Here is a 27,895-nt window from a genome sequence, read left to right on the forward strand (position 1 = left end):
GATTCATTTTGAAGCAGCAGCTTCAGCTGTTGAGGAAGTAGAACTTTCCTGCTGACCGAGTGGATTGTTTGGCCAGACATCACAGCCTCTGAAGAGAGGAGAAGAAGAAGAAAAGACTGGAGATTTATACCCCACCCTTCTCTCTGAATCAGAGTCTCAGAGGGGCTCACAATCTCCTTCTTCCTCCTCCCCCACAACAGATATCCTGTGAGGTGGGTGGGGCTGAGAGAGCTCTCCCAGAAGCTGCCCTTTCAAGGACAACTCCTGCCAGAGCTCTGGCTGACCCAAGGCCATTCCAGCAGGTGCAAGTGGAGGAGTGGGGAATCAAACCTGGTTCTCCCAGATAAGAGTCCGCACACTTCACCACTACACCAAACTGGCTCCCAGACGCCCAAAGAGGTAGTCCACGTAGCTCTTGCTGCCTTTGCACCGAGTGCGTTGTGCAGAGAATCAACAGTCTGTCTTCCCACCTCTTCAGAGTATACTGTGGCTTTCCATGCCCTGCTTTTCTGCTTAAGAGGTGGGCCGTGTCTGACAAGTTTAAATATAGAGCCTTTGTAGAAATGACATGAGACTTTCAGCTTGAATGCTTATTTTAAATCTCTCATAGACATTGTGGATGCCTTGTCAGATCCAAAGAAATTTCTGTCTGTCATGGAGAAAAGAGCCGACCAGATGAGAGCCATGGGGATTGAAACAGTAAGTCCTCATTACCTATGGATACCGAAACAGTTTGCATTTCTCTCTCATGGGAGAAGTCCAGAGCATCTAACAAACAGCTTGACTAGATCCAGGTGTTATTTTAACCTATACTTTCGAGGAGACCAAAGGAACATTACATCAGACTCCAAATTTAGTACTCTTCTCCAGGGGTTGTTTTATAGAAAAACAGGTGGTGGAGATCATTAGCATAACTAATTAGCATATGATGCCCCCCCACCAGCCAAAAGCAACCCAATGCAAGAAAAAAGAGCCCCAGGCAAGTGAAGCCTGCTTGGGCTGGCTAGAGATCCAGCCAGCCCACGCAGGCCTTGCTCACCTGGAGCTTTCCTTGGCCACCCCCCACCCAACAGTCAAAAGGCCAGCAAGCCACCCACCATCCAAGTCACATAAGAAGTGGAGAAGGGGTGGACTTCTCCAGGGGTTAATGAGGGCTGCTGGAGGTGTGGCAAAACCCCTGGAGACTGGCTAGCTGCCCGCTCTCCTCATCCAGGGATTGTTATGCAGCTGCACCTACTATTCAATGGACAAGGTAGGTGGGGAGGAGGGGAAACCCTCAGAAAGGTTCAGGAACTGCGCTTCTGAGAGCTCCTACTGAATCTGAGGCCTGCTCTTCACAAATAAGAAACCTGACATACACCTCAGTCTCCAATTCTGACATGTTTATTGTCTTTGCTGTTCCTCCCCCTCCCTGTTGAACCCAAATGGCCATCGGGTTGTGTACTGGGGTCATCTCTGCTTCTGCTGAAGTTGTGTTTATTGTGTCCACACGGATAAATATTGTACACCAGTTTCTTGATCTCTGCACCGCCTTGGTTTCTGGGTTTCTCATTTTGGGATTCTTTATTTCTTGCAGAGCGACATCGCTGATGTTCCCAACGACACTTCGAAGAATGATAAGAAAGGGAAAGCGAACAATCCCAAGGCAAATGTCACTCCTCAAACTAGCTCAGAACTTAGACAAAATGCCACTTCTGGTGTTGGGCCCGGGGTGGAAGTTAAGAAAGGTAAGAAATCTGAGAGATCCCAACGGTTTCTTTCCTCCTTCACAACCACAGTGAACAAGGACTGATGTATCTATTGGAGCCTCAGTTTAAAACTCCCCTTTTAGGCTTCCTTACAGAAATCCACATAAGTTTGTCAGAGGATGCTGGTAGCTCACTAAAAAAACCCTGAAAGTGCAGATGGTCTTTGCTACACTCGTTTATTATTATTCTTTTTCCCCCCTAGGGATTGACCTGATCCCACAAGTCAGGTTAGAAGACCTAAAGCAAACAAAGGTAAGCACTCAAAGACTTAGTAAGAGATAAAACTTTCTAAAACTTTAAAAATCCTTAATTAAAAGCAGGAGCTTTCCTTGGATGCATCTCCCCAAACCGGAAGCCCTCCAAAACCTTTGTAGCCTCTTTCTAAACTGGGAGCATCAACTGCTTGTTAAGAACCTAAGAGAAGCCATGTTGGATCAGGCCAGTGGTCCATCCAGTCCAACACTCTGTGTCACACAGTGGCCAAAAAACACCAGGTGCCATCAGGAGGTCCACCAGTGGGGCCAGAACCGCAGAAGCCCTCCCACTGTTGCCCCTCCCAAGCACCAAGAAGACAGAGGATCCCTGCCCCAGACAGGGAGTTCCAACAATACGCTGTGGCTAATAGCCACTGATGGACCTCTGCTCCATATGCTTATCCAATCCCCTCCTGAAGTCAGCTATGCTTGTAGCCGCCACCACCTCCTGTGGCAGTGAATTCCATGTGTTAATCACCCTTTGGGTGAAGAAGGACTTCCTGTTATCCATTCTAACCTGACTGCTCAGCAATTTCATTGAGTGCCCAAGAGTTCTTGTAGTGTGAGAAAAGGAGAAAAGTACTTCTTTCTCTGCCTTCTCTATCCCAAGCATAATCTTGTAAACCTCTCTCATGTCCCCCCTCAGTTAACATTTCTCCAAGCTAAAGAGCCCCAAGCGTTTTAACCTTTCTTCATAGGGTAATTGTTCCAACCCTTGAATTTTTCTAGTCGCCCTTTTCTGCACCTTTTCCAAAGCTATAATGTCTTTCTTGAGGTGTGGTAACCAGAATTGTACACAGTACTCCAAATGAGGCCACAAGAATGAAATTGAAATTTCATTTGTTGGATGCAAAATGAAATGGAAATTTAATGTGGCCCATTGGCATTCCTGTGCCCCCAAATTCACGATTCTTTAATTGGGAGCTTGCATTTTCCCTCCTTTTCAGGCACCCAGCAGACAGCAGGAAGCCAGTGGCGTGGAGTTCCACAAGGAATTCCCACACGGGGGACTTCTTTGCCCCAGCTTGGGTGAACTGGTGTGTGTAATTGGTGTGTGTAATGTGTATTTCTCCCAAGACAGGGTGAGCAAGGATTCCTCCTCAGGGTGCTTATGGAACTGAGCATAGGAAACGGAAATTAATAAGTTTGTTTTGTTTTATTTGGGGGGGGACAGGCCTATATAAAGCATATGAAAAAGCAGCAAAAAGAACTGAATGCTTTAAAGAAGAGGCATGGAAAGGTATGATGGTTTTTTAAAATGATTTTCATGTTGGGGGGCTTTCCTTTTTTCATGGGGATGAGGGATCAGTGAGGGGGGAAATGTTGTGATCAGAGACAAAATGATGGAGCACAGTTGCTAGGTATCACTGCAATTCACCTTGTGCCTTCAATATTTATTTATCGAATTATACACATTTATATGCAGTTATCAAGTTTATAAAATTTGTACCCCACTTTTCATCATCTCCCAAAGTGTCATAAGCAGGGGTCATTCCGTAGAAAAAGAGGTGCCGGAGCTCAGTAACACAGCTCATTTGCATAACTCATTTGCATATACCACACACACACCCTGACACCACCGGAAGGTGGACTCAATTATATCAGCTCAACAGCTACCTTAAAAAGGCTTCTGGAATTATAATTGTCATCATAAAACCTTACTCCCATCCAGTGTTCCCTCTATGGTGAGTTAGAGTCAGCTAGCTCAGTTTTTGAGCATCTGGCTCACACCTTTTTGTCTTAGCTCAGGAAAAATGGCCCCAGAGCAAACTAATTTCTGCAGGAGCTCACTCTACAGCTTAGAGGGAACATTGCTTCTATCATACTTTTAAAATGACTTTCTCCTGTGTGGCCGCAGTGGCAGAATGAAGGTTTCCATCTCTCTGCTTGATAAGTTTTGGTTCTTTTCCCAGTTTTTTTTTTGGGGGGGGGAGAAAGGTTGTAAAATCTTAAGAGTTCAGCAAAATTCTCACAGGGGGTTTGAACGATGGAATCCAGAAGCAAGTATTTGGAGGGGGGGGGGAGAGAGAAAGAAAGAGCACAATAACATTTAGAGGTTCCAGAACTCCACTCCTGTGAGCTCCTGCAAAAACGAGGCCTGGTCATAGGTAAATACAGAGACAGGTACGATGGTTTTTTTAAAAAATGAGTTTCATGTTGGGGTGCTTTCATTTTATCCTTTTTTTTGTAGGGTGGGAAGAAGGGATCAGAGATGGGGGGAAATGTGATGAGGGACAAAATGATGGAACACAGTTACTTGGTATCACTGCAATTCAGCCTGTGCCTCGAATATTTATTTATCAAGTTATACAGATTTATGCGCATTCATCTTCTCCAGTTTAATTCTGGGTATCAGGCCTTCCACCCTGAGCTCCTCCCCACAAAAAAAGCTAGTGGACAAACATGATAACAGTTGTGCTTTTGGACAGTCTCTCTGGTTTTGCTGCCCGTGACTCTCAGTTAAACAGTAAAAGTCATGTAAAGAGAAACGTGTCACAATCACGTCATCATCAAGAAACATGCCCACGAAAGCTTCGACCCAGAATTAAACGTCGTTGGTCTTCAGGGTGCCTGAATGGACTCAAACTTGGTTTTATTGCTTCAGACCGACATGGCTGCCCCACCCGAGTCCATCTTCTGAGAGGAACGGCATCATCGCCCATCCGCCCCTCCCCTTTTTTCCAATTTCTAGTCCAAATAGATCTCCCATAATGAAATGAAATGGACAGTTTGCTAATGCTGTCTGGATAAACTTTTCTTTCAAATCCCTCTGAAATCGGAATGTGTGAGCTTTCATCTCGGAGTGAGTCACAGAGAATTGTTTTCCAGTTGTGTCATTAAAGTATTTCGGAAACCAGGTTAATTTTTTTTTTTAATGGCAGAACTTCAAAGCATTTGCTTTGAATCTGCCTCCTAACCTTCAGTCTGCTTAATGCTGAAGACAATGTGAAATTCTCCTGTTAGATTTTTGCCAGAGACTTGGAAGGTTAAAAAATAGGTGTAACGTCAAAGCTGCAGTGTGATGGGAGACCTATAAAGGCATTTGGAATAAGCAGGGCTTCTTTTGAGCAGGAACACACAGGAGCACAGTTCTGGCTGGCTGGGCAGCAGGGGGTGTGGCCCGATATGCAAATGAGTTCCCCCTGGGATTTTCCTACAAACAAGCCCCATGCGAAGCAATGGTGCATCAGAGGGTGTGGCCTAATATGCAAATGAGTTCCTGCTGGGCTTTTTCTATTAAAATAACCTCGGGAATAAGTAGAATTCAAATAAAGTGTCTGGGGCAGCAGCTCTCCTGTATCTCAGACATAGCTCTTCCACATCCTTTCCTGGGTGATTTATTTGGTGGGAAATGCTAGGGATTAAACCAGGGGTATTCTGCACGCAAAATCAAGGCCCTGTCCTAAACCTTCAGCCTGGAACACTGAGAAGAGCGACAGAGACTCACTGGAACTGCATAGCTGAAAGTGACATCATTACATCACAAGAAACTCTACAGTTTCCCTGGCACTCTATGGTAAAAACCATGGTGTTTCAGGAAATCCTAGAGCGCTCTGTAATGTGATTTGATTAGACTTTTATCCTGGTCTTCCCACAAATGGGCTCGGGCAGGTTGCACTCATAGTTGTAAGACAGAAAAACAATTTAAAAACAGTTTAAAAGATTCAACTAAGACAGTGCCTGTACCTAATATCACACTGCCTGAGGTTGTTTTTACAAAATTGATGTGGGGGGGGGGGGAGGAGGAGGAAGAGAAAGAAGATGATGATGACGATGATGATATTGGATTTATATCCCGCCCTGTACTCTGAATCTCAGAGCGGTCACAATCTCCTTTACCTTCCCCCCCCCAACAGACACCCTGGGTGGGGCTGAGAGAGCTCTCCCAGAAACTGCCCTTTCAAGGACAGCTCTGCAAGAGCTATGGCTGACCCAAGACCATTCCAGCAGCTGCAAGTGGAGGAGTGGGGAATCAAACCCGGTTCTCCCAGATAAGAGAGCTCTGGCTGACCCAAGGCCATTCCAGCAGGTGCAAGTGGAGGGGTGGAGAATCAAACCCGGTTCTCCCAGATAAGAGTCAGCACACTTGACCACTACACCAAACTGTCTCGCTAATTAAATTAAAAAGAATGACAGAACAGTGGCAGCGAATCCGTATAAGGCAAAGTCAGGAATTCTCAATCTAGGAGCGGTAGGAATGTGTAATGTCCTTGGAGTCAAGGCCAGGTTTTTCTGTTTGCATGCTGTGACATACCTTTAAATACCTAACCCAACCGGATGCCTGATAAGGCCCCTTTTTGTTGTTGTTTTGCAGGAACACAGTATTATGCAGAAGCTGCACTGCACACAGGTTGACAAAATAGTCGCGCAGTATAACAAGGAGAAGTTGGGTTACGAGAAAATCCTTGAAAAGGCCATCAAGAAAAGGGGGTAAGACCTCTCACAGTCGATGTACAACTCCCAAAGCAGTTGAGCATTTGGGGTACATCAGTTACATTCCTTCTTGATTTGTTTGTCCTTTTTTGGGGGGAGGGGTTAGCTCCTTAGGAGGACACACTGACCTCCTCTCTGGCCACACCACCTTTCTTTCCCGCACGGTTCTTGCAGCGTCTCACCTTTCCCTGCTTCCTTCCTTCCTCTCACCTGCCTTTCTCAGTTCCCCCACTAGCCCCTCATCCTTTCTTCCATTCTCCAACAGACCCCACATCTTCTCCCCTTTCCCTGGATCCTTCAGTCCCTCCAGCCCTCTCCCTCCACCTTTTGAGAGCCAGTTTGGTGTAGTGGTTAAGTGTGTGGACTCTTATCTGGGAGAACCGGGTTTGATTCCCCACTCCTCCACTTGCAGCTGCTGGAATGGCCTTGGGTCAGCCATAGCTCTTGCAGAGTTGTCCTTAAAAGGGCAGCTGCTGTGAGAACCCTCTCAGCCCCACCCACCTCACAGGGTGTCTTTTGTGGGGGAGGAAGATAAAGGAGATTGTGAGCTGCTCTCAGATTCAGAATGAAGGGCAGGGTATAAATCCAGTATCTTCTTCTTAGAGTCCCAGTGTGGTGTAGTGGTTAAGTGCGTAAACTCTTATCTGGGATAACCAGGTTTGATTCCCCACTCCTCCACTTGCAGCTGCTGGAATGGCCTTGGCTCAGCCATAGCTCTGGCAGAGGTTGTCCTTGAAAGGCAGCTGCTGTGAGAGGCATCTCAGCCCCACCCACCTCACAGGGTGTCTGTTGTGGGGGAGGAAGATAAAGGAGATTGTAAGCCGCTCTGAGACTCTGATTCAGAAAGAAGGGTGGGGTATAAATCTGCAATTCTTCTTCTCCATCACTCTTGGCTCCACTCTTCACTCCTGCCTCCCTTTGTCCTTCATTCCAGGTTCCCTTCCTCATCCTCCTTTTCTGCTTGCCGGATGATCTATTGCAGGTTTCAAAACAGAACCACAGAAACCATTTTGGAGCATAGACACAACTGTTGACAACATGGTGTCTTCAGTTTCCTAGACAACCCCAAATGGTTGCCAAGATTCAATGAAAGGAAATTGTGAGGGCCTGGCATTTTCAAACTCTAAAACAAAATCTTATCCCCTGTTTGTTTGTTTGTTTTTTAAAAAATGAAGATTGTTCTGCAAATCTGTGGGCTATCCATATTTGCACATGGCCCAGTCCATACTCAGAACAGGTTCAGAATGAGAGGCATAGATGATGGGCACGAGAGTCAGCCCTTTCTATAAATCATCCTATCATTTTGTTTAATCATCAAGTTTAAATCATGGATGTCGGTACCATTTGTTAAAGGGCCAGATCTGACATAAATGGGTCCTTGTCGGGTCGGGCCAGGTCATGTGTGTCCCTATTTAAGTTTAGGTAGCAGAGATATAAACTTTTTAAAGGACACAGACAAACACGACTAAAGAATTTTTTTTTTTTTTTTAAAAACTTAAAATATGCTTAAAACATTAGCACTTGTTGGTCTTAAAGGTGCTTTCTTTGTATCTCTCCCATGGGGTCCAGGGAACTGGGCAAAGGAAGCTCTGGCTCTTTCCTTCCTTCCTCAGAGGACCAGGAGGGGGAGGAGCCTCAGCCAATAGAAGGAAGAGAGGCTTGGCTCAGTAGCTCTGCTCTGTGATTAAGAGAGCCTGGCAAAGCCAGCTATCCCTCCCCCTCTCCTCCCCAAGGGAGGAGACTCAGCCAATGGAGAAAATGGAGGTTTTGCACTGCAGCTCCCGTCCGATTGAGCAAGCCTGGCAAAGCAAGCTGTGATGCAGAAGGAACAAGAGAGAGGGAGAAGGAAGCAGACAGGAGCCAGTTGCTCAGGGGCCTGATAAGAGTCCTCCGGGGGCCTGATTTGGCCCCCCCAGGCCACATGTTTGACATCCCTGGTTTAAATATTAGTAGTTTAAGAACCTTTTGGGGAAATCCTTTAAGGAGCATCACATGGTGCTCCTTGAGGTCACACGGGTGGCACATAGAGGCACATGCAGCACCCGTCACAGTTGAAGAAAGCGAGGAGGGGGCGGGACGTAAAGGCAGCTGGGGAGGGTGTGGGAGGAAGGCAGGCTGGTGGGGGGCAGAGGAGGGGAAGGGGCCATTGGGGCACTCTTTGCTCGAGGTGACCAAAGCCAGGTAATGGCCCCGGGAAGGAACGCTGCCATACAGAAGCAACATTTCCTCCCCGCTGTCTGCAAAGCGGCGTGAGCAAACACATCTCTCTGGGTGACTTGAAATGGCCCCTGGCAATTAATGGAGTGCACATTTTCCAAGGTGCAATAAAGGCAGAATGCAAAGTTTTCATTTCTTTGTGTTTTCCCGTGTAAGTCCTTAAGCAGATGTGAATTTTATTTCCAGAGGGTTTAGCCACATTGGCCTTCATTAGAACAGTTGAGGAGCACCTTAGGGACACCAACAAGATTTTTTTGGGGGGTGGGGTTTAGAAGATTTTGAGAGTGAAAAGCTCTCTTAACCAGATATTTTTTAAATGGCACATATTAAAAAGGGCGGAGGGGAAATCCATTTGAGAATTTGATTCTTATCCTTGAAAACATCTCCCAAGTAGGTGAGAGTAGCTAATGGAACTTCTGAAACCTTCTTTGTGTAGTTGAGTAATCGTCCTGACATGGAAATAATTGCATAATTGGACCATATTTAATTTAAGCATCACTGAGCCAACAGTAATTGGTAACTTGTGACTAATACGTGAAAGGGAATAATTTTGGTTCAATGTGTTTTTTTGGTATTTGGTGAATGTTATTAAGGGGTTTCAGAGCATTGGGGCTTGTTTTGGATTTTCCCTTTTCTTGTCCACAGGGGAAATAACTGCCTAGAGATAAAGAAAGAATTTGAAAATAAAATCCAGACGTTAACATCAGATCACACATCTAAGGTAAGAGATAAAATGGAGTGTGCTCTGTCCCTTGAAAAGTGTTGTTGTTTCTCGAGGATCCCTGAATCTCTCCTCCCCCCACCCCGATGCCAAAACCTTTTTATTCCACTTTCATTTAAATTTACATTTCTTATTCCAATTGACCTAAAAATCCAGTTTCTCTCTTGGCTTTGGGGCGGGGTGGGCAACAGAATAACAGCCTGAGCTTTGCAGGGGACGGGGGAGGTCTTCATTTATGTGCCAGACATCAGGGGACAATTCCCAGCAATTCCCTTCTCCCTCCAGGGCCTCTTTTTAACCTGTGATTAATCTGCAGCCCCGTGGCGCAGAGCGGTAAAGCAGCAGTACTGCGGTCTGAACTCTCTGCTCACGACCTGAGTTCGATTCCGGAGGAAGCTGGTTCAGGTAGCCGGCCCAAGGTTGACTCAGCCGTCCATGCTTCCGAGGTCGGTCAAAGGAGTCCCCATGAAGATTTAACAAGTTGCCTACATGTCCATAGATGCAAGAAATAACATTTAGGCCCACAAGAACTGTAGACATTTCAAACAACCCCATTGCTCTTACTGAGAAGAAAATCTCCAAAATTTGGGATGAAGCAAGACTCAAGCTTTTTAGTTGCTGGCCCAAGTACCATCGTACACCACACACATGTAAGGTAAAAAAGGTAAAGATAGTCCCCTGTGCAAGCACCAGTCATTTCTGACTCTGGGGTGACGTCGCATCATGACGTTTTCACAGCAGACTTTTTTTTACAGGGTGGTTTGCCATTGCCTTCCCCAGTCATCTACGCTTTCCTCCCAGCAAGCTGGGGACTCATTTGACCGACCTCGGAAGAATGGAAGGCTGAGTCTAGAGAAAGGAAAGGGAAGGTCCCCTGTGCAAGCACCAGTCGTTTCTGACTCTGGGGTGATGTTGCTTTCAGAGCGTTTTCATGGCAGATTTTTTATGGGGTGGTTTGCCATTGCCTTCCCCAGTCACCCACACTTTCCCCCCAGCAAGCTGGGGACTCATTTTACCGACCTCGGAAGGATGGAAGGCTGAGTCTAGAGAAAGGAAAGGAAAGGTCCCCTGTGCAAGCACCAGTCGTTTCTGACTCTGGGGTGATGTTGCTTTCAGAACGTTTTCATGACAGACGTTTTACGGGGTGGTTTGCCATTGCCTTCCCCAGTCCTCTACACTTTCCTCCCAGCAAGCTGGGGACTCCTTTGACTGACCTCGGAAGGATGGAAGGCTGAGTCTAGAGAAAGGAAAGGCCCCCTGTGCAAGCACCAGTCGTTTCCGACTCTGGGGTGACGTCGCATCACAATGTGTTCATGGCAGACTTCTTTATGGCCTCCATTTTGTGTGACCCCAGAACCATTTTGCAGACCAGGCAGTGCCCCAGAACGTGTGATTTTGGGGTGTGTTTGAAAGATGCCTGGAGTTGCTCCTTCTAGGTACCAAGTTCTCCCTGAAGAAGCAGGAGGGGTGGGGGCCAAGAGCGAAGGTTTCTTCTTTCAGGTTTCTTATTGCAGAGGTGGCCTACAAAACGGTCCTCACGACAGCTGGCCTTCAAGTCGCTTCTCGTTTTCCCCAGGTCAAAGAAATTGTGGCTCAGCACACCAAAGAGTGGTCTGAAATGATCCACACGCACAGTGCAGAGGAGCAGGAGATGCGAGACCTCCACCTTAGCCAGCAGTGCGAGCTCCTGAAGAAACTTCTCATCAGTGCCCACGAGCAGCAGACGCAGCACCTGAAGCTCTCCCACGACAGGTGAGCAGGACGGGACTGGCCTCCAGGCGCTTGGCTCAGCCTGTCTTGCAAAACTGAGTCTGCTTCCAACCCCAGACTGAGAAAGTGGTGGAGTAGAGCAAAGTGCTATAGAGCAGCGGGGTCAAACTTGCTTAAGAATAAAATAAATGTCAGATTTTTAGATGGATGGATGGACGAACAGACAGACGATGGATGGATAGACGATGGATGGATAGATGATGGATGGATAGATAGATGGATGATGGATGGATGGATGGATGGATGGACGGACGGATGGACAGATAGATGGATGATGGATAGATGGATGGATGGATGGATGGATAGATGGATGGACGGATGGACGGATGGATGGATGGATAGGTGGATAGATAGGTAGGTAGACAGACAGACGGACAGAGGCCTCAGATTCAGTGGGAGCTCACAGGAGCGCAGCGCTTGAACCTTTCTGAGAGTTCCACGTCCTTCTGAGAGTTCCACCTCCTTGTCCACTGAATAGTAGGTGCGGCTGTATAACAATCCTTGGATGAGCTCCACCACCTATTTTTCTACAAAACGACCCCTGGATGGATGGATGGATGATGAAGGGAGGGAGGGAGGGAGTGGTGGAAAAAAGCAGAGGCATTCTCAAAGTCACCAGCTGGCTTGGCTTGGGGATGTGGTTTAAAGATGTCTCCAAGCTGGCTGATGGGACGGGGGGTGGGGGCTTCGAGAGCCACACAATATGTGTGAAAGAGCCACATGTGGCTCCCAAGCTGCAGTTTTGCCACCCTGCTACAGAGCAGAGGTCCCCAGGCCTTCTTGACCCTGCAGATGCCTATGGAGTTTTGACACCCTATGATGGGCACTGTCACAAAATGACTGCTCCAGGAACCTCTTGCCAGCCACAAAATGGCCGCTGCTACAGGACCAAAGTAACGTTTAAAAAAAAAAAAAAGAGTCTGCACAGCCAATCAAATCTCCAGTGGCCAGTCAGAAGCCTTGCAGGCAAGCCCCACCCAGCCCCACCCACTTCACCAAAACTCCTGAGAGGTGCCAAGAAAGGGTACCATGGCCCCCATTGGCCCCACATTGGGGGCTCCTTCTGCTGCCCACGGATGCCCACACATGCCGCCATTTTCAATCCACATTTCGGAGAATGGGAAAATAAAGCTGCTGAATACTCAGTCCTGGTAAAATTAACAACCTATTTGAGCAACAGTTTAGCTCCAAAATTTGAGGGGAGATGGAGCATGTCTTCTGTGTATTCTGCTGGCGGGAGACAAACTCAGAAGGAGAAGCAGTCTAAAATATTGTATATAAACATATAGTAATGAAACAGAAGTAGAATAGAAATCTGTTTTAAATGTGGTATCTCAAATACAAATGAGGTGTAAGGAAGTGGACTTTAGAGAGAACATATTTTTTGAAGTGGATTCTGAGTAGATATCTCCTATTTTCTTTTTATGAAATAGATAGCAGACCTCCCTTAATGTATTGCTTATCCGTTATACGTAGAAGCGGCAAATATATGTAATCTTGAATACGCAATAGAGAAAAAGAGTGAGCTTCTGCTGGTAGGACTGAACGCCACAGTCTGGCCTTGTCCAGTCCAAAAGCAAGTCAGTAAATTAAACATTTATTGTAATCTCCTTTCTCTTTCGTAGGGAAAGCAAAGAAATGCGTGCCAACCAAGCAAAAATTTCAATGGAAAACGGTAAAGCCATAAGCCAAGATAAATCTATTAAAAACAAAGCAGAAAGAGAGAGGTAAGGACATCATATTTCTTAGCTATCTGGGCGTCAGTGCTTGTTGCCTGCTTAATAAAAGCCCATGTCCTGCATCCAGCCATACATTCTGAAAACTTAATGACATTTAGGTTTTCCTGAAAGATGGCAGCAAGTGGGGTGCAGAGCTGTGCTTGTCCTTTTACGCTGTTGTGGGGGGCTCACTGACCCTCCAGAATAAAATCTCAGGGGGCTGCATTTTTTTGGGGGGGGGGACTCTGAATTCACCCCCAGACCTTTAAGAGAAATTTTGCTCTTTGCAGTGCAATCCTGAGAGAGTTACACCTTCCCAAACTCATTAACTTCCCTGGATTTAGAAGGGTGTGACCGTATTTAGGACTATGCCACAACTCTTCGCAAGTGTGCATGCACCCAAAAGCTTAAACCTAGAATAAAACTTGGTTGGCCTTAAAGGTGCCCAGCTGGTCTCCCGCTTTCTTCTGCTGCTTCAGACCAACACAACCCGCCTGAATCTAACTTTATAGCAATATTGTGTTCCAAGTGAATGAAAGCTGGTCATCCATTGATCAGAACTGGGTGCATCCCCTTGGATCCAACATAAAACTGACATGGTGGTTGTGTTCTGCGCAGGTGGTACCAGCTGGCAATACTGGCACAAGACTATTTTGTAAAGATGAAAGCAGGTCTGTGTTGGCTTCACCAAGCAGCCATCATTAGACCAATAAGAAGTCCAAACTGCCCTCTTCTGACTCACAGTTTTATTCTAAAGGAAGCACTTTTGATAGCGTCAAACTGTCTTTTGTAGGCGTGTCCGGGAGCTGAACAGCAGCAACACAAAGAAATTTCTAGAAGAAAGAAAGCGGGTGAGTTGATAACTAGTAGTCTGTGCTGTGTGTGGTGTGGCTTTTTGTACTTCTCAGAAGTTCTGTTTTCTAAAAGCCATCCTCGCTCACGTCAAAAGCTCACCTGTTTGCTAAGGGATGACGCGGCTGATTCTGCTGCAAGATACAAGCAGTGATACAGTGGAAGACGTCTCATGTAACAGGGAACACTGCAAACAAACTGTGCAGTTTTAAAAAACAGACTGCACCCAAGAGAGAGCCAATTTAGTGTAGTGGTGAAGTATGCGGACTCTTATCTGAGAGAACCGGGTTTGATTCCCCACTCCTCCACTTTCAGCTGCTGGAATGGCCTTGGGTCAGCCAGAGCTCTCTTACCTGGGAGAACCGGGTTTGATTCCCCACTCCTCCACTTGCAGCTGCTGGAATGGCCTTGGGTCAGCCAGAGCTCTCTTATCTGGGAGAACCGGGTTGGATTCCCCACTCCTCCACTTGCAGCTGCTGGAATGGCCTTGGGTCAGCCAGAGATCTCTTATCTGGGAAAACCTGGTTGGATTCCCCACTACTCCATTTGCAGCTGCTGGAATGGCCTTGGGTCAGCCAGAGATCTCTTATCTGGGAGAAGCGGGTTTGATTCCCCACTCCTCCACTTGCAGCTGCTGGAATGGCCTTGGGTCAGCCATAGCTATAGCAGAGGTTGTCCTTGAAAGGCAGCTGCTGTGAGAGCCCTCTCAGCCCCACCTCACAGGGTGTCCGTTGTGGGGGAAGACGATATAGGACATTGTAAGCTGCTCTGAATCTCTGATTCAGAGAGAAGGGTGGGGTATAAATCCGCAGTCGTCTTCTTCAAATATCAGATCCCTGTTTTCAGTGCATTATGGTGGAGATTAGACTTGTATAAGAGAAAGGAAAAAAACCCCATACTAATATTGCTTGAAATGGGAATTCTGCATTAGTCAGATCCACTCACTGTGTTCTTCTGGAGCGTTATAATTTGCTTCATTCCAAAAGCAAGGTTGAGGGACGGGGAATGAATTTATCTTAAAGCCTGTGACATCTGAGGGAGACGACTCTGTTGCATTTTGACTGACATGTGTCTGGTTTTTGCTCACAGTTGGCCATGAAGCAATCCAAGGAAATGGATCAGCTGAAAAAAGTTCAGCTTGAGCATCTCGAAATTCTGGAGAAACAAAACGAACAGGTAATTGCATAATCATAATGCTTGATCGCAGATCATAACAAAAATAATTTAAGAGTTAGGTAAGCGTGGAAAAAAACTGGGGAGCACATAAAAACATCAGAGCACACGAGAACCCAGTGGCCTATCCAGCCCAACACTCTGTGTCACACAGTGGCAAAAAAACCCCAGGGGCCATCAAGAGGTCCACCAGCCGGGCTAGAACTCCAGATGCCCTCCCACTGTTGCCCCCCTCCAAGTACCAAGAAGACAGAGCATCACTGCCCCAGGTGTAAGGACATAAGAGAGGCCATGTTGGATCAGGCCAATGGCCCATCCAATCCAACATTCTGTGTCACTCGGTGGCCAAAATCCAGAGGCCATCAGGAGGTCCACCAGCAGGACCGGAATTCCAGAATCACCCCCACTGTTGGCCGCCTCCAAGCACCAAGAAGACAGAGCATCACTGCCTCAGATGTAAGGACATAAGAGAGGCCATGTTGGATCAGGCCAATGGCCCATCCAATCCAACATTCTGTGTCACTCAGTGGCCAAAACCCAGGGGCCATCAGGAGGTCCACCAGCAGGACCGGAACTCCAGATGCATCCAACTATTGATACTTCTACTCTGGTTTCTCTATGTCTACTTAAAAAAAAATGTCTGTTTGATTTTAGTTTAATTGGCTTTACTCCTGAAACTCAAAAGATCTATGTGGAGGAGCAAGATTATGAAACTTTATTTTGGATAAAGGTTTTCCCTCTAGGGGTGTGTTATATTCCTTTCGGTAAGCCTTTGAAGTTTTTAACAGTGTGTTCATTTAGGCAGCACAGACGCTGTACAACAGTTTCGATTAATCCAGTATGTGGAACTGGAGAAGTACCGGTAGAAACTTACCTGGTTTTTGTACAATTTTTTTTAATCTCATAATTTGTAAATTATATGGATTTTAATTTTTCTGTCACATTCGTTTCTGTGTCACCTCAGCTTTCATGCATTTTGTTTGCCTTCCTCTTGTATTATTCAATTTTGACATTTATTATTTTTGTGCAAACAGCTTTTGAAATCCTGCCACGCAGCCTCTCAGATTCAAGGTAGGAAAGGTCTTACCCTCGGCAAGCTCTTGCAGTCACTATCTTATCTGCCCTAAAATAAATCATCATACAAATGCGGCTGGACATGGGATGACAAGGGTGTGAAAAGCATAACTGAACTCCAAAGGGAGTTCTGACCATCACTTTTAAAGGGACAGCACACCTTTTAAATCCCTTCCCTCCACTGGAAATAATGAAGGATAGGGGCACCTTCTTTGGGGGCTACTAGAATTGGACCCCCTGGTCCAATCTTTTTGAAACTTGGAGGGTGTTTTGAGGAGAGGCACTGAATGCTATGCTGAAAATTTGGTGCCTTTACCTAAAAAAAACAGGGGCCCCCAGAGCCCCAGATACCCATGGATCAATTATTCATTATATCCTACAGGAATCGGTCTCCATAGGGAATAATGGAGTGCCCAGCAGACATCCCCCCCTGCTTTCTAATGACCCTGAAGCAGGGGGAGGCCTCCAAACCAAGAGATTCCTTGCCCCCACCTGGGGATTGGAAAGCCCTACCCCTGCTCAATGCTGTGTTTCTTCGTTTGGTATTGCATATGCTGTTGGCACACTGGTGAATAGAGATGCCACATCTCAGACACTCTGTCACTATGATATGCCCGGTACAGAAGTTCCTGTCACTACAAAACAATCCCTTAGACCCTCTCTAGGAGTAAAGGGTTTAACGAACCTCTGCACTTTCACCTCTTAAAGAGAGCTTGGTTTGCCAGATACTCAGTCCCAGGGGTGGAATTCTAGCAGGGGCTCCTTTGCGTATTAGGCCACACCTCCTGATGTAGCCAGTCCTCCAAGGCTTTTTTGTAAGGTCTTGGAGGATTAGCTACATCAGGGGGCATGGCCTAATATGCAAAGGAGCCCCTGCTAGAATTCCACCCCTGCTCAGTTCACATGAGCAGAAACTATTCTGACGTTCCAAGCCAGAGTGGGACTTCTGTAAGAAATGGACGTGGAAACAAGGAACCAGTGAGGACTCTGCTAATCGCAGTTCTGTGAAGGTTGCTCAAGCACCAGCCAGGTCAGGTCACGTCCTGTTCAGTGGCCCCCAACAGTGCGCTGGCTGTTTGGGTGATGGGCTCACCCGTTCATTGCCTCATTCACGGTCGTTTGCTAGGTGGCTCCACTGTATTCCTTCTTTGTTCCACCCAGCCTGATGGCGTTGTCCTAACCAGCCCGGCTGCCTTTTCTGTGTCGCTCCTCTGCCCATCAAGCGGTTGGTTAAATACACAGATCATTCACACATCTCATAAGCAACGTTCCCTCTAAGCTGCAGAGTCTTGTCAGTAAAAATTCTACGTTGTGAGCTCCTGGCATGGAAGTTGTGAGCTGCTGCATACATTAGTGTGCTTTGGGGTCATCCTTCCTGAGCTAAGACAAATATGTGTGAACTGGCTAAAAAACTGTGAGCTAGCTCACGTTAACTCGTCTTAGAGGGAACACTGGTCATAAGTTAACGGTGCGTTTCAGTCTAATCCTACCCTGTTTGTTTGAGTCATCGCTAGAGGCCCCAGCAGCTACCAACATGGCAGCGTCTTCACGCATGTCAAGCTCTGCAAAAACTCCAATGCAAACTTCCTCAGCAAGCTTTTGGAGCAGTTGGGCCCAGCTGCTGTTTGGGGATTGGCTTCTGTTTGATCAACACCTCTCAGCATAGCAGGTTTGATGGTCCAACATGCTCATCGCCAAATTCAGAGCGCCTCTAAATTATGCGCGTAATGCGCTGAATCTGCCAGAACAGTGTCAGTGTCTCAGAAAAACAAAAGTAGTTTTAACAGATACCCAGCATCTTTCGTGATTCATTGATCTACTGCACGGGGAGAGCTTACTGACGAATGAAATAGCCACGGTATTAATAACTCTCTGTTAATCCCCAGAGGAGACTAAAGCCGCAGTTAGAGAATTATACTAATACGACAGGACACTCAAACAGATGTCTGGGCATTTTGGCAAAAATTACAGGACCTGCCCTCTTGTTACCTCCGCAAACAGATGTCTCTTTACTCATATATGCTGAAGTAACAAAGAAGAAGTTTGTGGAGCGTTGTGTGGAGGGGTGATCTTTGCTTAATCCTTCCACCTACCTGCAATTTCTCCTCTGGAGATCTCTGCCCGGCTGCCTTTACCCCAGCAGGGCATTCTGATATAAACCTGAACAGGAGGACGACAACGTAAAGGGGAGGAAAAGGTTTTAAAAGGTAAAGGTCATCCCCTGTGTGAGCACTGAGTCACTACTGACCCATGGGGTGACGTCACATCGTGATGTTTTTCTGGCAGACTTTTTGTTATGAGGTGGTTTGCCATTGCCTTCCCCAGTCATCTGCACTTTCCCACCCCATAAAAAGCCATGGAAACGTCATGATGCGATGTCACCCCATGGGTCAGAAATGACCGGTGCTTGCACAGGGGACTGCCTTTACCTTTTTAAAGTTCCACGAGGCTCTTTGGTTATTTTGCTGCAGCAGACAAAATGCAGTTACCCTCTGGAATTCTTCTCAAACTACTTCCATTGCTTCAAAAGTGCCACAGGCCAAACCAAATAATAGCATATGTCAGGGGTGGCCAGCGGTAGCTCTCCAGATGTTTTTTGCCTACAACTCCCATCAGTCCCAGCCAGCATGGCCAATGGCTGGGGCTGATGGGAGTTGTAGGCAAAAAAACATCTGGAGAGCTACCGTTGGCCACCCGTGGCGTATGTAATGAGGCTGCCCCGTGATATTCTGGGAGGTCGACGTGAGCCGTTGGTTAAAACACGTTAACACAATTCAAAATATGGCAACAACATAGCAGTTCAGCTTCACTTGTGGGATGGCAAATCCCAAATTTCACAAATGCAGAATCCTGCAAATGGGAAAACAGCTGGGGGGGGGCACACTGGGACAGGGAAACAATGAGCCAGACCAAAGCCAAAAAACCCCAAAGTATTTTAATAAAATATTCAGACCTCACGTTTCCTCTTAGTTCAAGACAGTTTACAGATAATAGTTAGAATACTACACATTAAAACCAACTGAAATGCCCCAGTCTAGCCCCCTTCAGAAACCCTGGGAAAGAAGCAAGCTCTGCAGCTCCCCCTAGTGGTCCCTCAGCTTTTCAAGGAGCCTGTTCTACGTTGTTGGAAGACGCCATGTTGGAGAAGGCTCAGGCTGTGGCTGACATCAGAGGAAAATGGGTTTTCCTCCTTTCTGAATGGGGGGAATGCACACGTTCAGCCATCTTTGGTGGAACATACAGCAGTTTCTTCTTCTTTTTTTATGGACGACTCCCGTGTTCTTAGCAGGCTCAATTTCTGGTTGGAGTCCTCAGCAGTGATTTGTGCTGCCTTTCCCTTTTCCCAGTCAGGGGAGGTGGGGAGGCTTTCAGAAGGGGGGCCAGAGGGCCAATTGGTTGGGTGGGCAGAGAAACCCCAGGAATGGAGCCCCTCTAAGCACCCATGTGGGTCAGCACGAGCATTTCAAAAGAGTCTGCACTGTGTCGCATCTCCATATTTTCCACTTTTGATTTCCCACCATTCCTTTCTGAGTTGAGGTGTGTAACGACAATTAGTTTTTATGTGATAAAGCATGTTAGGATGAAAAAAAGCCACCTGCTTTCCAGAGAGAAACACAGTCCCTAGCACTTGCCTCAAATGTGAATTATTCCCTTGTGCTTCAAAGATGTTCTGCTTTAGACCTTCGTGGGGTGTATTTGCAGAGAGCGAAAGTGGTCCGTGAGTATTTTGTCCAGCCCAGAAGCACACACAAGTGTGTTCGTGCAATCCCAGTGTGACAAGAGTCACGTCAGGGAATCCAGCTGCGCCGCTACCGCTGAAAGAGGGTTCTAGATTTCCATTCTCACTTCCTGTATTACGTCCCACTGATCCCACAATGGCCTTGGCTTTGCAGGCGAAAGAGATGCAACAGATGGTGAAGCTCGAAGCAGAGATGGACCGCAGACCAGCCACGGTGGTGTGAAGCTCCAACATGCAACCTGAAGCCTGGGAATCCAACCCTTCTGTGTTTCCAAAGCAAACTCACTGAGGATTGTAAGACGCTCTCTCTCCGTCTCTCTCTGTCCGTAGTGTCAAGTGTAACAGCCAATCACTGACTCAGGGCTCCGAGATCTCTCCTGCAAATGGACCTTCAAGTTATTCTTGCCACAGTAAACCCTGTTTCTCCTACAAGGAGCCTGATTGGAAAACCCCGTCCAGCTCCCCTTTCAACGAGAGGGTGGTTTGCATTGGGATCCTTGGTGCAGAACAGGCCAACAGAGTAACACTTCCTTAGAGAGCCAGTTTGGTTTAGTGGTTAAGTGTGTGGACTCTTATCTGGGATAACTGGGTTTGTTTCCCCACTTCTCCACTTGCAGCTGCTGGAATGGCCTTGGGCTGGCCATAGCTCTCGCAGAGTTGTCTTTGAAAGGGCAGCTTCCGTGAGAGCTCTCTCAGCCCCACCCACCTCACAGGGTGTCTGTTGTGGGGGGAGAAGATATAGGAGATTGTGAGCCGCTCTGAGTCTCTGATTCAGAGAGAAGGGCAGGGTATAAATCTGCAGTCGTCGTCTTCTTCTTTCTGTTGTCAACTTATTTGCACTTGTATGTTCTTAACTTGTGGTGGCATTCCAATTTTTATTATTATTATTATTATTATTATTTGTCTGGGCTTCCTTGTCTTTTGAGAGCCGAGTGTGGGTGTCTTTTAACTCCCCAGAGCCACTCAGCCCTGGGTCAGGAGAGCCTTTTAAGGAAGAACATGACCTTTTCCATTTCTTTTTTTTAAAAAAGGTAGCTTATAATGGATTTGACACCATATACATCTTCATCGAGGGAAATTCTGTTATTGTAATTTTTTGTTGTTGTTCAAGACAGCGTGGAACTGTAGCAAATTTGTATTAACTTTACATAAACACCACTTATAAAAAACAGTGGAGCAGAGAACCATGCAGAATTAAAAAAAAACCCCTCTGTGGGTTATTTTGTTTTTCTGAATTAGGTCATCAGAAAGGGCCAATATAAGGTTGGTGTTGGCCTGTATGAATTTGACAGTCTGTGAAATGCTGCTGAAATTCTTGTCACGGGTGTGGAAAAGACTGACTCCTAGAGTCTGCGGCCCCATGCGTGTCTACTTGGCAGTAAATCCCATTGAATCCAGTGAGTCTTACTTCCAAGTAAATCTACTTAGGGCTGGGCCAACAGTATGCTAACACATAAAGGTGTTGTCTTGTAGGCACTTTTAACAGTCGCTTTGTAACTGCGGTGTTTTTGATCCACTGGACACCAATCCGAGATACTGCAGTTCATTGTATCTTAAAATTTGTTTAATATCTGTGGGGGGGGGGCGGAGTTTGTAACTGTGAAAATGTAAAGTATTTATACACATGCAATCACAATATTGTAGAAATTCACATTCCTGTGGCTACATCAACAACCGTAGTAAACAAAACCCTGTTTGCATGTGGTTAAACACCCAATTTTGACTTCAGTACCTACTGTATGACACACACTCAATCTCTTAATGCTAAGTATGGAGTCAGTGTATGATACAGAATATTTGAATTATTAACAAAACATAATATATATATATATATGTGTATATGAATTATGTGGGCATTCTTAATACTTCTAGTTGAATAAAAAAAAGAGGAAAGTATGTTAATTTAATTTTACACTATATATTTATGCAGATTTTCAGACTTTCATATCGGGAATAACCCTTTTTATGTCTGTTAGATATCCAGAAATTTGCTACAGTATTAATGTGCATGTTCTAAAAGCCAGCTGTAGTTCCTATGCAGACCACGACGCATGCCCCCCCTCCTACCTGGGAATTCTCCGTGCGACCCAAGAGAAAGGAGAGGATGAGGGAAGTGGTAGTTCTAAAGCAAATCAGAGGACTGATTTCAGGAACATGCCATACCGATCATGACATTGTATATGCCTGTACAAACTGATTCTGTGTATTCCTATAAATGACCTAATAAAGAGAGAATTATGTAACTGGCCTGCGAGAAGAAACTTTCAGGGTCTCTAATGGGAGGGGAGAGGGGGAAATGCTGATGGCATACTTGGAAAACATGGAGTGAGTTGTTCTGAAATTTGCAAAACAAAAAAGCAACCTTGTCATTTAGCGGTGATAAAATTCTCACAAGATACCAGTAGAGCAGAACATACTCATTTTCCCCCTTTAAAAATTTAGATTAGATTTAGATTTATTGGATTTATATCCCGCCCTCCCCACCAAAGCAGCCTCAAGGCGGCTCACAGCAATAGAGACATTTTGGGGTAGAAAAAGCCCAGCAGGAACTCATTCGCATGTTAGGCCACACACCACTGATGGCACATTGTTTCACATAGGGCTTTGTTGTGGGGAAAGCCCAGTAGGAACTAATTTGCACATTAGGCCACGCCCCCTGATGCCATGCCAGCCAGAACTGCGTTCCTGCTCAAAAAAAGCCCTGGGTTACAGTAAAATATCAATAGTACGGATCCAGCAATTAAAACAGTTTAAAACAATTTGGTGCTGATATCAGATTAATTTTGATGCTGTCCCGTGCTCTCGGGTGTGCTGTGTATCGCTATATTGGCAGTTTAGTTAAAGGCCAGAAGACCTTGCGGAATTGGGTGAGGCCCCACAAGGCACTTGGTTCCACCAGTGGGGGGGCGACAATTCCCCCCCCCCTTCCTCTGATCATGTCTGAGACAAGCAAAAAAAGGAGGGGGGGGGTTGGCCAGAAGTGACGGCAGAACCAAAAACACGCAAGAGAAGCCGCAGCCACTCGCAAGAAGCCCACCATCGCGAGAAACATCCTTTTAAATGAGACTTTAAATAAGAATGTGTTGCAAGGGACATTAAGAAGTCATTGTGGGCTTTTTGTGAGTGGTTGCGGCTTCTCTTGTGCGTCGTCGTTTCTGTCCCTGTGTGTGAAGCCAGAGGGTGGGGCCTGTGGTGCTTTGCGGAAGAAAAGAGGCTTCCCAGGGCTCTTTTGCTCACAACAGGCTCACCAGGTCGACTCGGTCTTCAAAGCATCGTGCAGACTGAAGCACAAGGAAGCCAGCGACTGGCAGAAACACACATTTCCCGGTGTTGACTGAGCCTCCTTCATTGACAAGAGCTCAGCGGGTGCTAAGGTTGCCAATCCCCAGGTGGGGGCAGGGGATCCCCCAGTTTGGAGGCCCCCTCCACCATTTCAGGGTCATCAGAAAACGAGGGGGGGGGATTGTCTGCTGGGCACTCCTTTATTCCCTGTGAAAACCGATTCCCACGGTATAATAGAGAATTGATCTGCGAGTAGCTGGGGATCTGGGAGGGGTCTGTTTTTCGAGGTAGAGGCACCAAATTTTCAGTATAGCTTTTGGTGCCTCTCCCCAAAATACCCTCCAAGTTTCAAAAAGATTGGACCAGGGGGTCCAATTCTATGAGCCCCCAAAGAAGGTGCCCCTATCCTTCATTATTTCCGATGGAGAGAAGGCATTTAAAAGGTGTGCGGCCCCTTTAAATGTGACGGCCAGAACTCCCTTCGGAGTTCGAATATGGTTGTCACAACCCTGCTCCTGGCTCCACCCCCAAAGTCCCCAGATATTTCTTGAATTGGACTTGGCAACTCAAGCGGGAGCTGGCTTCTTCCCTGGCCACTCTGCCCGTCTCTTTCACGCCATCCTGGCCAGCTTCAGAGGGCCTCAGGGAATCGCCAGCAGCCCAGAGCAGCCTGCCCTTGGGAAGCCCTGCCTCGTCCCAGGGGGCAGCTGCACGTTGCAGGTCAAAAGGCCCTCGGCAGGAACGACGGGAGAGTTCAACCAACCGCAGGGGGTGGAGGGCTGCTTTTGGCCACGCTCTGGCTTCGCTTCCAACAATAAGAACAAGTAATCAACACTGACAGGCAAATTCACCACCTGAGACGACTGACAGGGCCAACCTAACAGGAGAAGACAGAGCTTTTCCTAACCCTCTCTTCGCCTTCTGCTCAGGGGTCATCCAGGGTCACCTCCTGCAAGTTCCTGAGCCCCACACCAAACCTGACCCCTTCACCAGCTGCCTTTCTCCAGCAACCACCCAAATGCAGCCGGCACCCAATGCCTTGTTCCCTCCATCTGCCTCTCTCCTCTGATGGACTTGGATGCGCTCTGGGGGAAGCAGCTGCCTCCAAAACAGCCAAGGAGGACCACGGTTGCCGAGGGCGACGCCCAGGATGCTCTGGCCAGATGCTCACACAGCGGCGGGGGGAGGGGGGGCATGCTGTGAGAACCCAAAGAGCTGGAATTCGCTTCTTTCTTTCCTCGGTGATCCTTACTTAGTGTCGACTGTTTTTCCTTGTCGTCCCTCTGCTGTTGAGATAATGACTACATGGAATATCAGATAAATGTTAGGACACCCCTAGAACACTGAGGTTCAGGAGACAAAGGGTTCTGCTCCAGGGGCACAAGATGCAGTGTCTCCTTACTCTGTGAGTAACTGGATTGTAGAAGCCGCTGCCAGTGGATGCAATGATGCAGCAGAGGGGTGGCTTGAAGGGGGTACTAGTTGGAGAAAGAAGAAGAAGATGATATTGGATTTATATCCCGCCCTCCACTCCGAAGAGTCTCAGAGCGGCTCACAATCTCCTTTCCCTTCCTCCCCCACAACAGACACCCTGTGAGGTAGATGAAGATATTGGATTTATATCCCACCCTCCACTCCGAAGAGTCTCAGAGTGGCTCACAGTCTCCTTTCCCTTCCTCCCCCACAACAGACACCTTGTAAGGTAGATGAAGATATTGGATTTATGTCCCACCCTCCACTCAGAAGAGCCTCAGAGCGGCTCACAGTCTCCTTTACCTTCCTCCCCCACAACAGACACCCTGTGAGGTAGATGAAGATATTGGATTTATATCCCGCCCTCCACTCCGAAGAGTCTCAGAGGGGCTCACAATCTCCTTTACCTTCCCCCCCCCACCCACACAACAGACACTCTGTGAGGTAGATGAAGATATTGGATTCATAAGCCGCCCTCCATTCCGAAGGGTCTCAGAGCGGCTCACAATCTCCTTTCCCTTCCTCCCCCACAACAGACACCCTGTGAGGTGGGTGGGGCTGAGAGCCCCACTCCGAAGGGTCTCAGAGCTGCTCACAATCTCCTTTCCCTTCCTCCCCCACAGCAGACACGCTGTGAGGTGGGTGGGGCTGAGAGGGCTCTTAAAGAAGCTGCTCTTTCAAGTGTCCAGAGGATACTCTGTCCTTCACACTTCTTATTCCATCTTGTGTAGTGTCCAAATTCTATTCAAATCCAGGCTACAAAGGTGATGTTCCCTTTACATGCCTGTCAACTTGGATCATGTTTCACATTCAGTGCTTTCTTGGAGAGCCAATTTGTTGTACAAAGTATAACACCTAGTAATCTGCAAAATATACAAATCCTACAAAATCCTTTCCTTTTGTGAGATATTTTTGTATACCACTTTTTTGAGGTGCTCTTTCAAGGACAACTCCTGTGAGAGCTCTGGCTGACCCAAGGCCATTCCAGCAGCTGCAAGTGGAGGAGTGGGGAATCAAACCTGGTTCTCCCAGATAAGAGTCTGCACACTTAACCACTACATCAAACTGGGATGTATATGAGTGGCCACTAGCCCCAGCGAACCTTCACATTCAGAGGTAGTCAGTCTCTGAATCCCAGAGCCAACATCAGGGGAAGGCCTCAGCCTCTGTGCCCCATAGGGCAACTGGGTGGCCCCTGGGTGAAACGGGAGGCTGTCCATCATGCCTGAGGGCTGGGAAACAGAAAAGGTCCCCTCCCCCAGTTTTTAAAAGGGGGTCCAGAGAAGATCCAGGGAGTTGCAGGCTGGTGACCGTAAGATCTGTTCCAGATATGTTAGTAGGAACTCTCTTTAAAGAGAGAATTTTGAAGCACCTCCAGGAACAGAAACCCACCTGCCTTTTGCAAAGGTGAAGTCTTGCCTCACCAGCCTCCTGGAGTTCTTTGAGCATGCAGAGAAGGGCAGTCTGGCAGACTTGGACTTCTAGAAGGGTTTTGACAAAGCGTCTCAGAAAAGACTCCTGAATAAACTTTGGCAGTCCTGAAACAAGAGGACAGCTCCCCTTAGGAATGACAAACTGGCCAAAAGGCAGGCATCAGAGAGCAGGAATAAGTGGGCTGCTCTTTCCGGGGAGGGGCTTGGGTGGGGGGGGGGGCATCCCCACAAGGATCCGCATCACAGCAAGTACAGTTTAATTTTGTAGGGGGCTCACAAGACCATTAGGGTCCCACAAAAATGTTTTGATTTTTTTTAAAATCAGAAGAAGAAAAAACAGTTACAGGGTCAAAGTAAATGTTTTAAATTTTTTCCTCTCACATCAGAAGAAAGCACAGTTAGGACCCAGGAATATCTATTAAATTTTGCCTAAAACGTAAAAAAATGTGGTTTTTTAAATTTTTTTAAAAGGTTCATGACTGTAATTATACTTTCAGCTGTAATCTACTTTCAAATAATTTAAAAAGAAATCAGATCAGAGTAATATGGATGGATCGGAAGCATATCGTGTTCAACTATTGGGAGTCTACATTTCATAGAATCCTAGAGTTGGAAGGGACCTCTAGGGTCATCTAGTCCAACCCCCTGCACAATGCAGGAAACTCACAAACCCCTCCCCCTACATTCACAGCATCTTCTTCATTTGTGCAGATGAGGAAAAAATGTTGAGGCATTTAAAGTTATCTCAAAAATCATTTGTAATATTGTTGTGATTACAGTGGGAGCAGCCCATGATGTTTTGTAAGGTTTCTTAATATTGTAAGCTGCCAAGAGCCCACTCGTGGGATAGGGTGGGGTATAAATAAAAATTAAATTAAATTAGATGAGATTAGTCTTGACCAATTCCGCAGGGCCTGCAAGACCACTCTCTTTAAGATGGCCTTCGCTGAATGCTGAGCTAATGATAGATTTGCTGCTGTTGTATTCCGCCATCAATTTATTAAAAACCTGTAATTTAGCACCATAACTGTTAATTTTAATTAGAATGTTGATTTAAATGATGGTTTTGTAATGTAGTATTTATTGAATTATATGAATTTATTGTATTATATTGAATTTATATGTTGTGAGCCGCCCTGAGCCTGCTTCGGGATATAAATAAAAAGTATTATTATTATTATTATTATTATTATTATTATTATTATTATTATTATTATTATTATTATTATTATTATTATTATTATTATTAAAGTGATTGTGCAGCCCAGCTCATCCAGAGGGGAGAAATATACTGAAATCTGTCAACAAAGAGCAGTAAGGTTGGATGTACGCACTTTTGTTTCAAAGGAGACCCTCCCCCCAGACATTGGACAATTTTTTAGTATTAATCAAAAGTATTACATTTTGATAGATTAGTGGTACCTTTAGAATTAACTGGAAATTTATAACTTCGGGGAAGTCAATATTGGAGGGAGGGGGGGGTGAAATATCATATGGTTTAGTATAAGAAAAGTTAATTAAATATTGTAACCATGTGTTATTAATAAATTGGTAAAACACAAAGGAGACCCTCCCCCCCCACCTCATAAAACCTTTCCTCCTTGAGGATTGAGGGGGGGGGGCTTTCCTGAGAATGTTGTCCTTCCCACCCTCCGCCCCCTCTGCTCGCCAGAAGAGCAATGGCCTAGAGATGCAAACACTTTCCCTCCTCTTCGTCTGAAATGTGTTCTGTCAGAAGGTCTCTTTGAGAGATCCAGACCTTGACAGAGGGTCCCCCAGATAGATCCAGACGGGTCGCCCTGTCCGCAGCCGTGCTGAAGCTGTGAGCCGCAACTCACAGAGACTCCTTCCCTGCCCCCCCCCCCCAGTTGGATCCATCTTGCGCTTTTCTGCCGCCCCCAGCCCGAATCGTTCCTTTCTGCAGCTGCTCGGGGAGAAAGTCACCGCTGGGAATCCGTGGGATCCCTCTGAAGATCCAGTGGAAGCTTTCAACAAATGCAATCAAAA

General features: G+C 46.6%; 1 protein-coding gene across 2 annotated transcripts in view; it reads left to right on the forward strand.

Moving 5' to 3' along the window:
- Positions 1–20,016, forward strand: part of PLCB4 (phospholipase C beta 4) — a 126,809-nt gene extending 106,793 nt beyond the window's left edge. Inside the window, exons 27-38 of one of the 2 annotated variants that reach the window (XM_060261738.1) lie at positions 611–699; positions 1,577–1,727; positions 1,951–2,000; positions 3,177–3,242; positions 6,318–6,433; positions 9,299–9,374; positions 10,951–11,126; positions 12,770–12,871; positions 13,656–13,713; positions 14,804–14,890; positions 15,922–15,958; positions 19,855–20,016. In XM_060261738.1, the coding sequence (XP_060117721.1) occupies positions 611–699; positions 1,577–1,727; positions 1,951–2,000; positions 3,177–3,242; positions 6,318–6,433; positions 9,299–9,374; positions 10,951–11,126; positions 12,770–12,871; positions 13,656–13,713; positions 14,804–14,890; positions 15,922–15,958; positions 19,855–19,943 (1,097 nt within the window). In that variant the 3' untranslated portion in view covers positions 19,944–20,016. The remainder of the gene's footprint in view (positions 1–610; positions 700–1,576; positions 1,728–1,950; positions 2,001–3,176; positions 3,243–6,317; positions 6,434–9,298; positions 9,375–10,950; positions 11,127–12,769; positions 12,872–13,655; positions 13,714–14,803; positions 14,891–15,921; positions 15,959–19,854) is intronic. The other variant, XM_060261821.1, reaches the window with a different exon arrangement.
- Positions 20,017–27,895: the final 7,879 nt, after the last annotated feature.

Source organism: Heteronotia binoei, chromosome 1 (assembly GCF_032191835.1).
Source record: "Heteronotia binoei isolate CCM8104 ecotype False Entrance Well chromosome 1, APGP_CSIRO_Hbin_v1, whole genome shotgun sequence".
Lineage (NCBI taxonomy): Eukaryota > Metazoa > Chordata > Lepidosauria > Squamata > Gekkonidae > Heteronotia > Heteronotia binoei.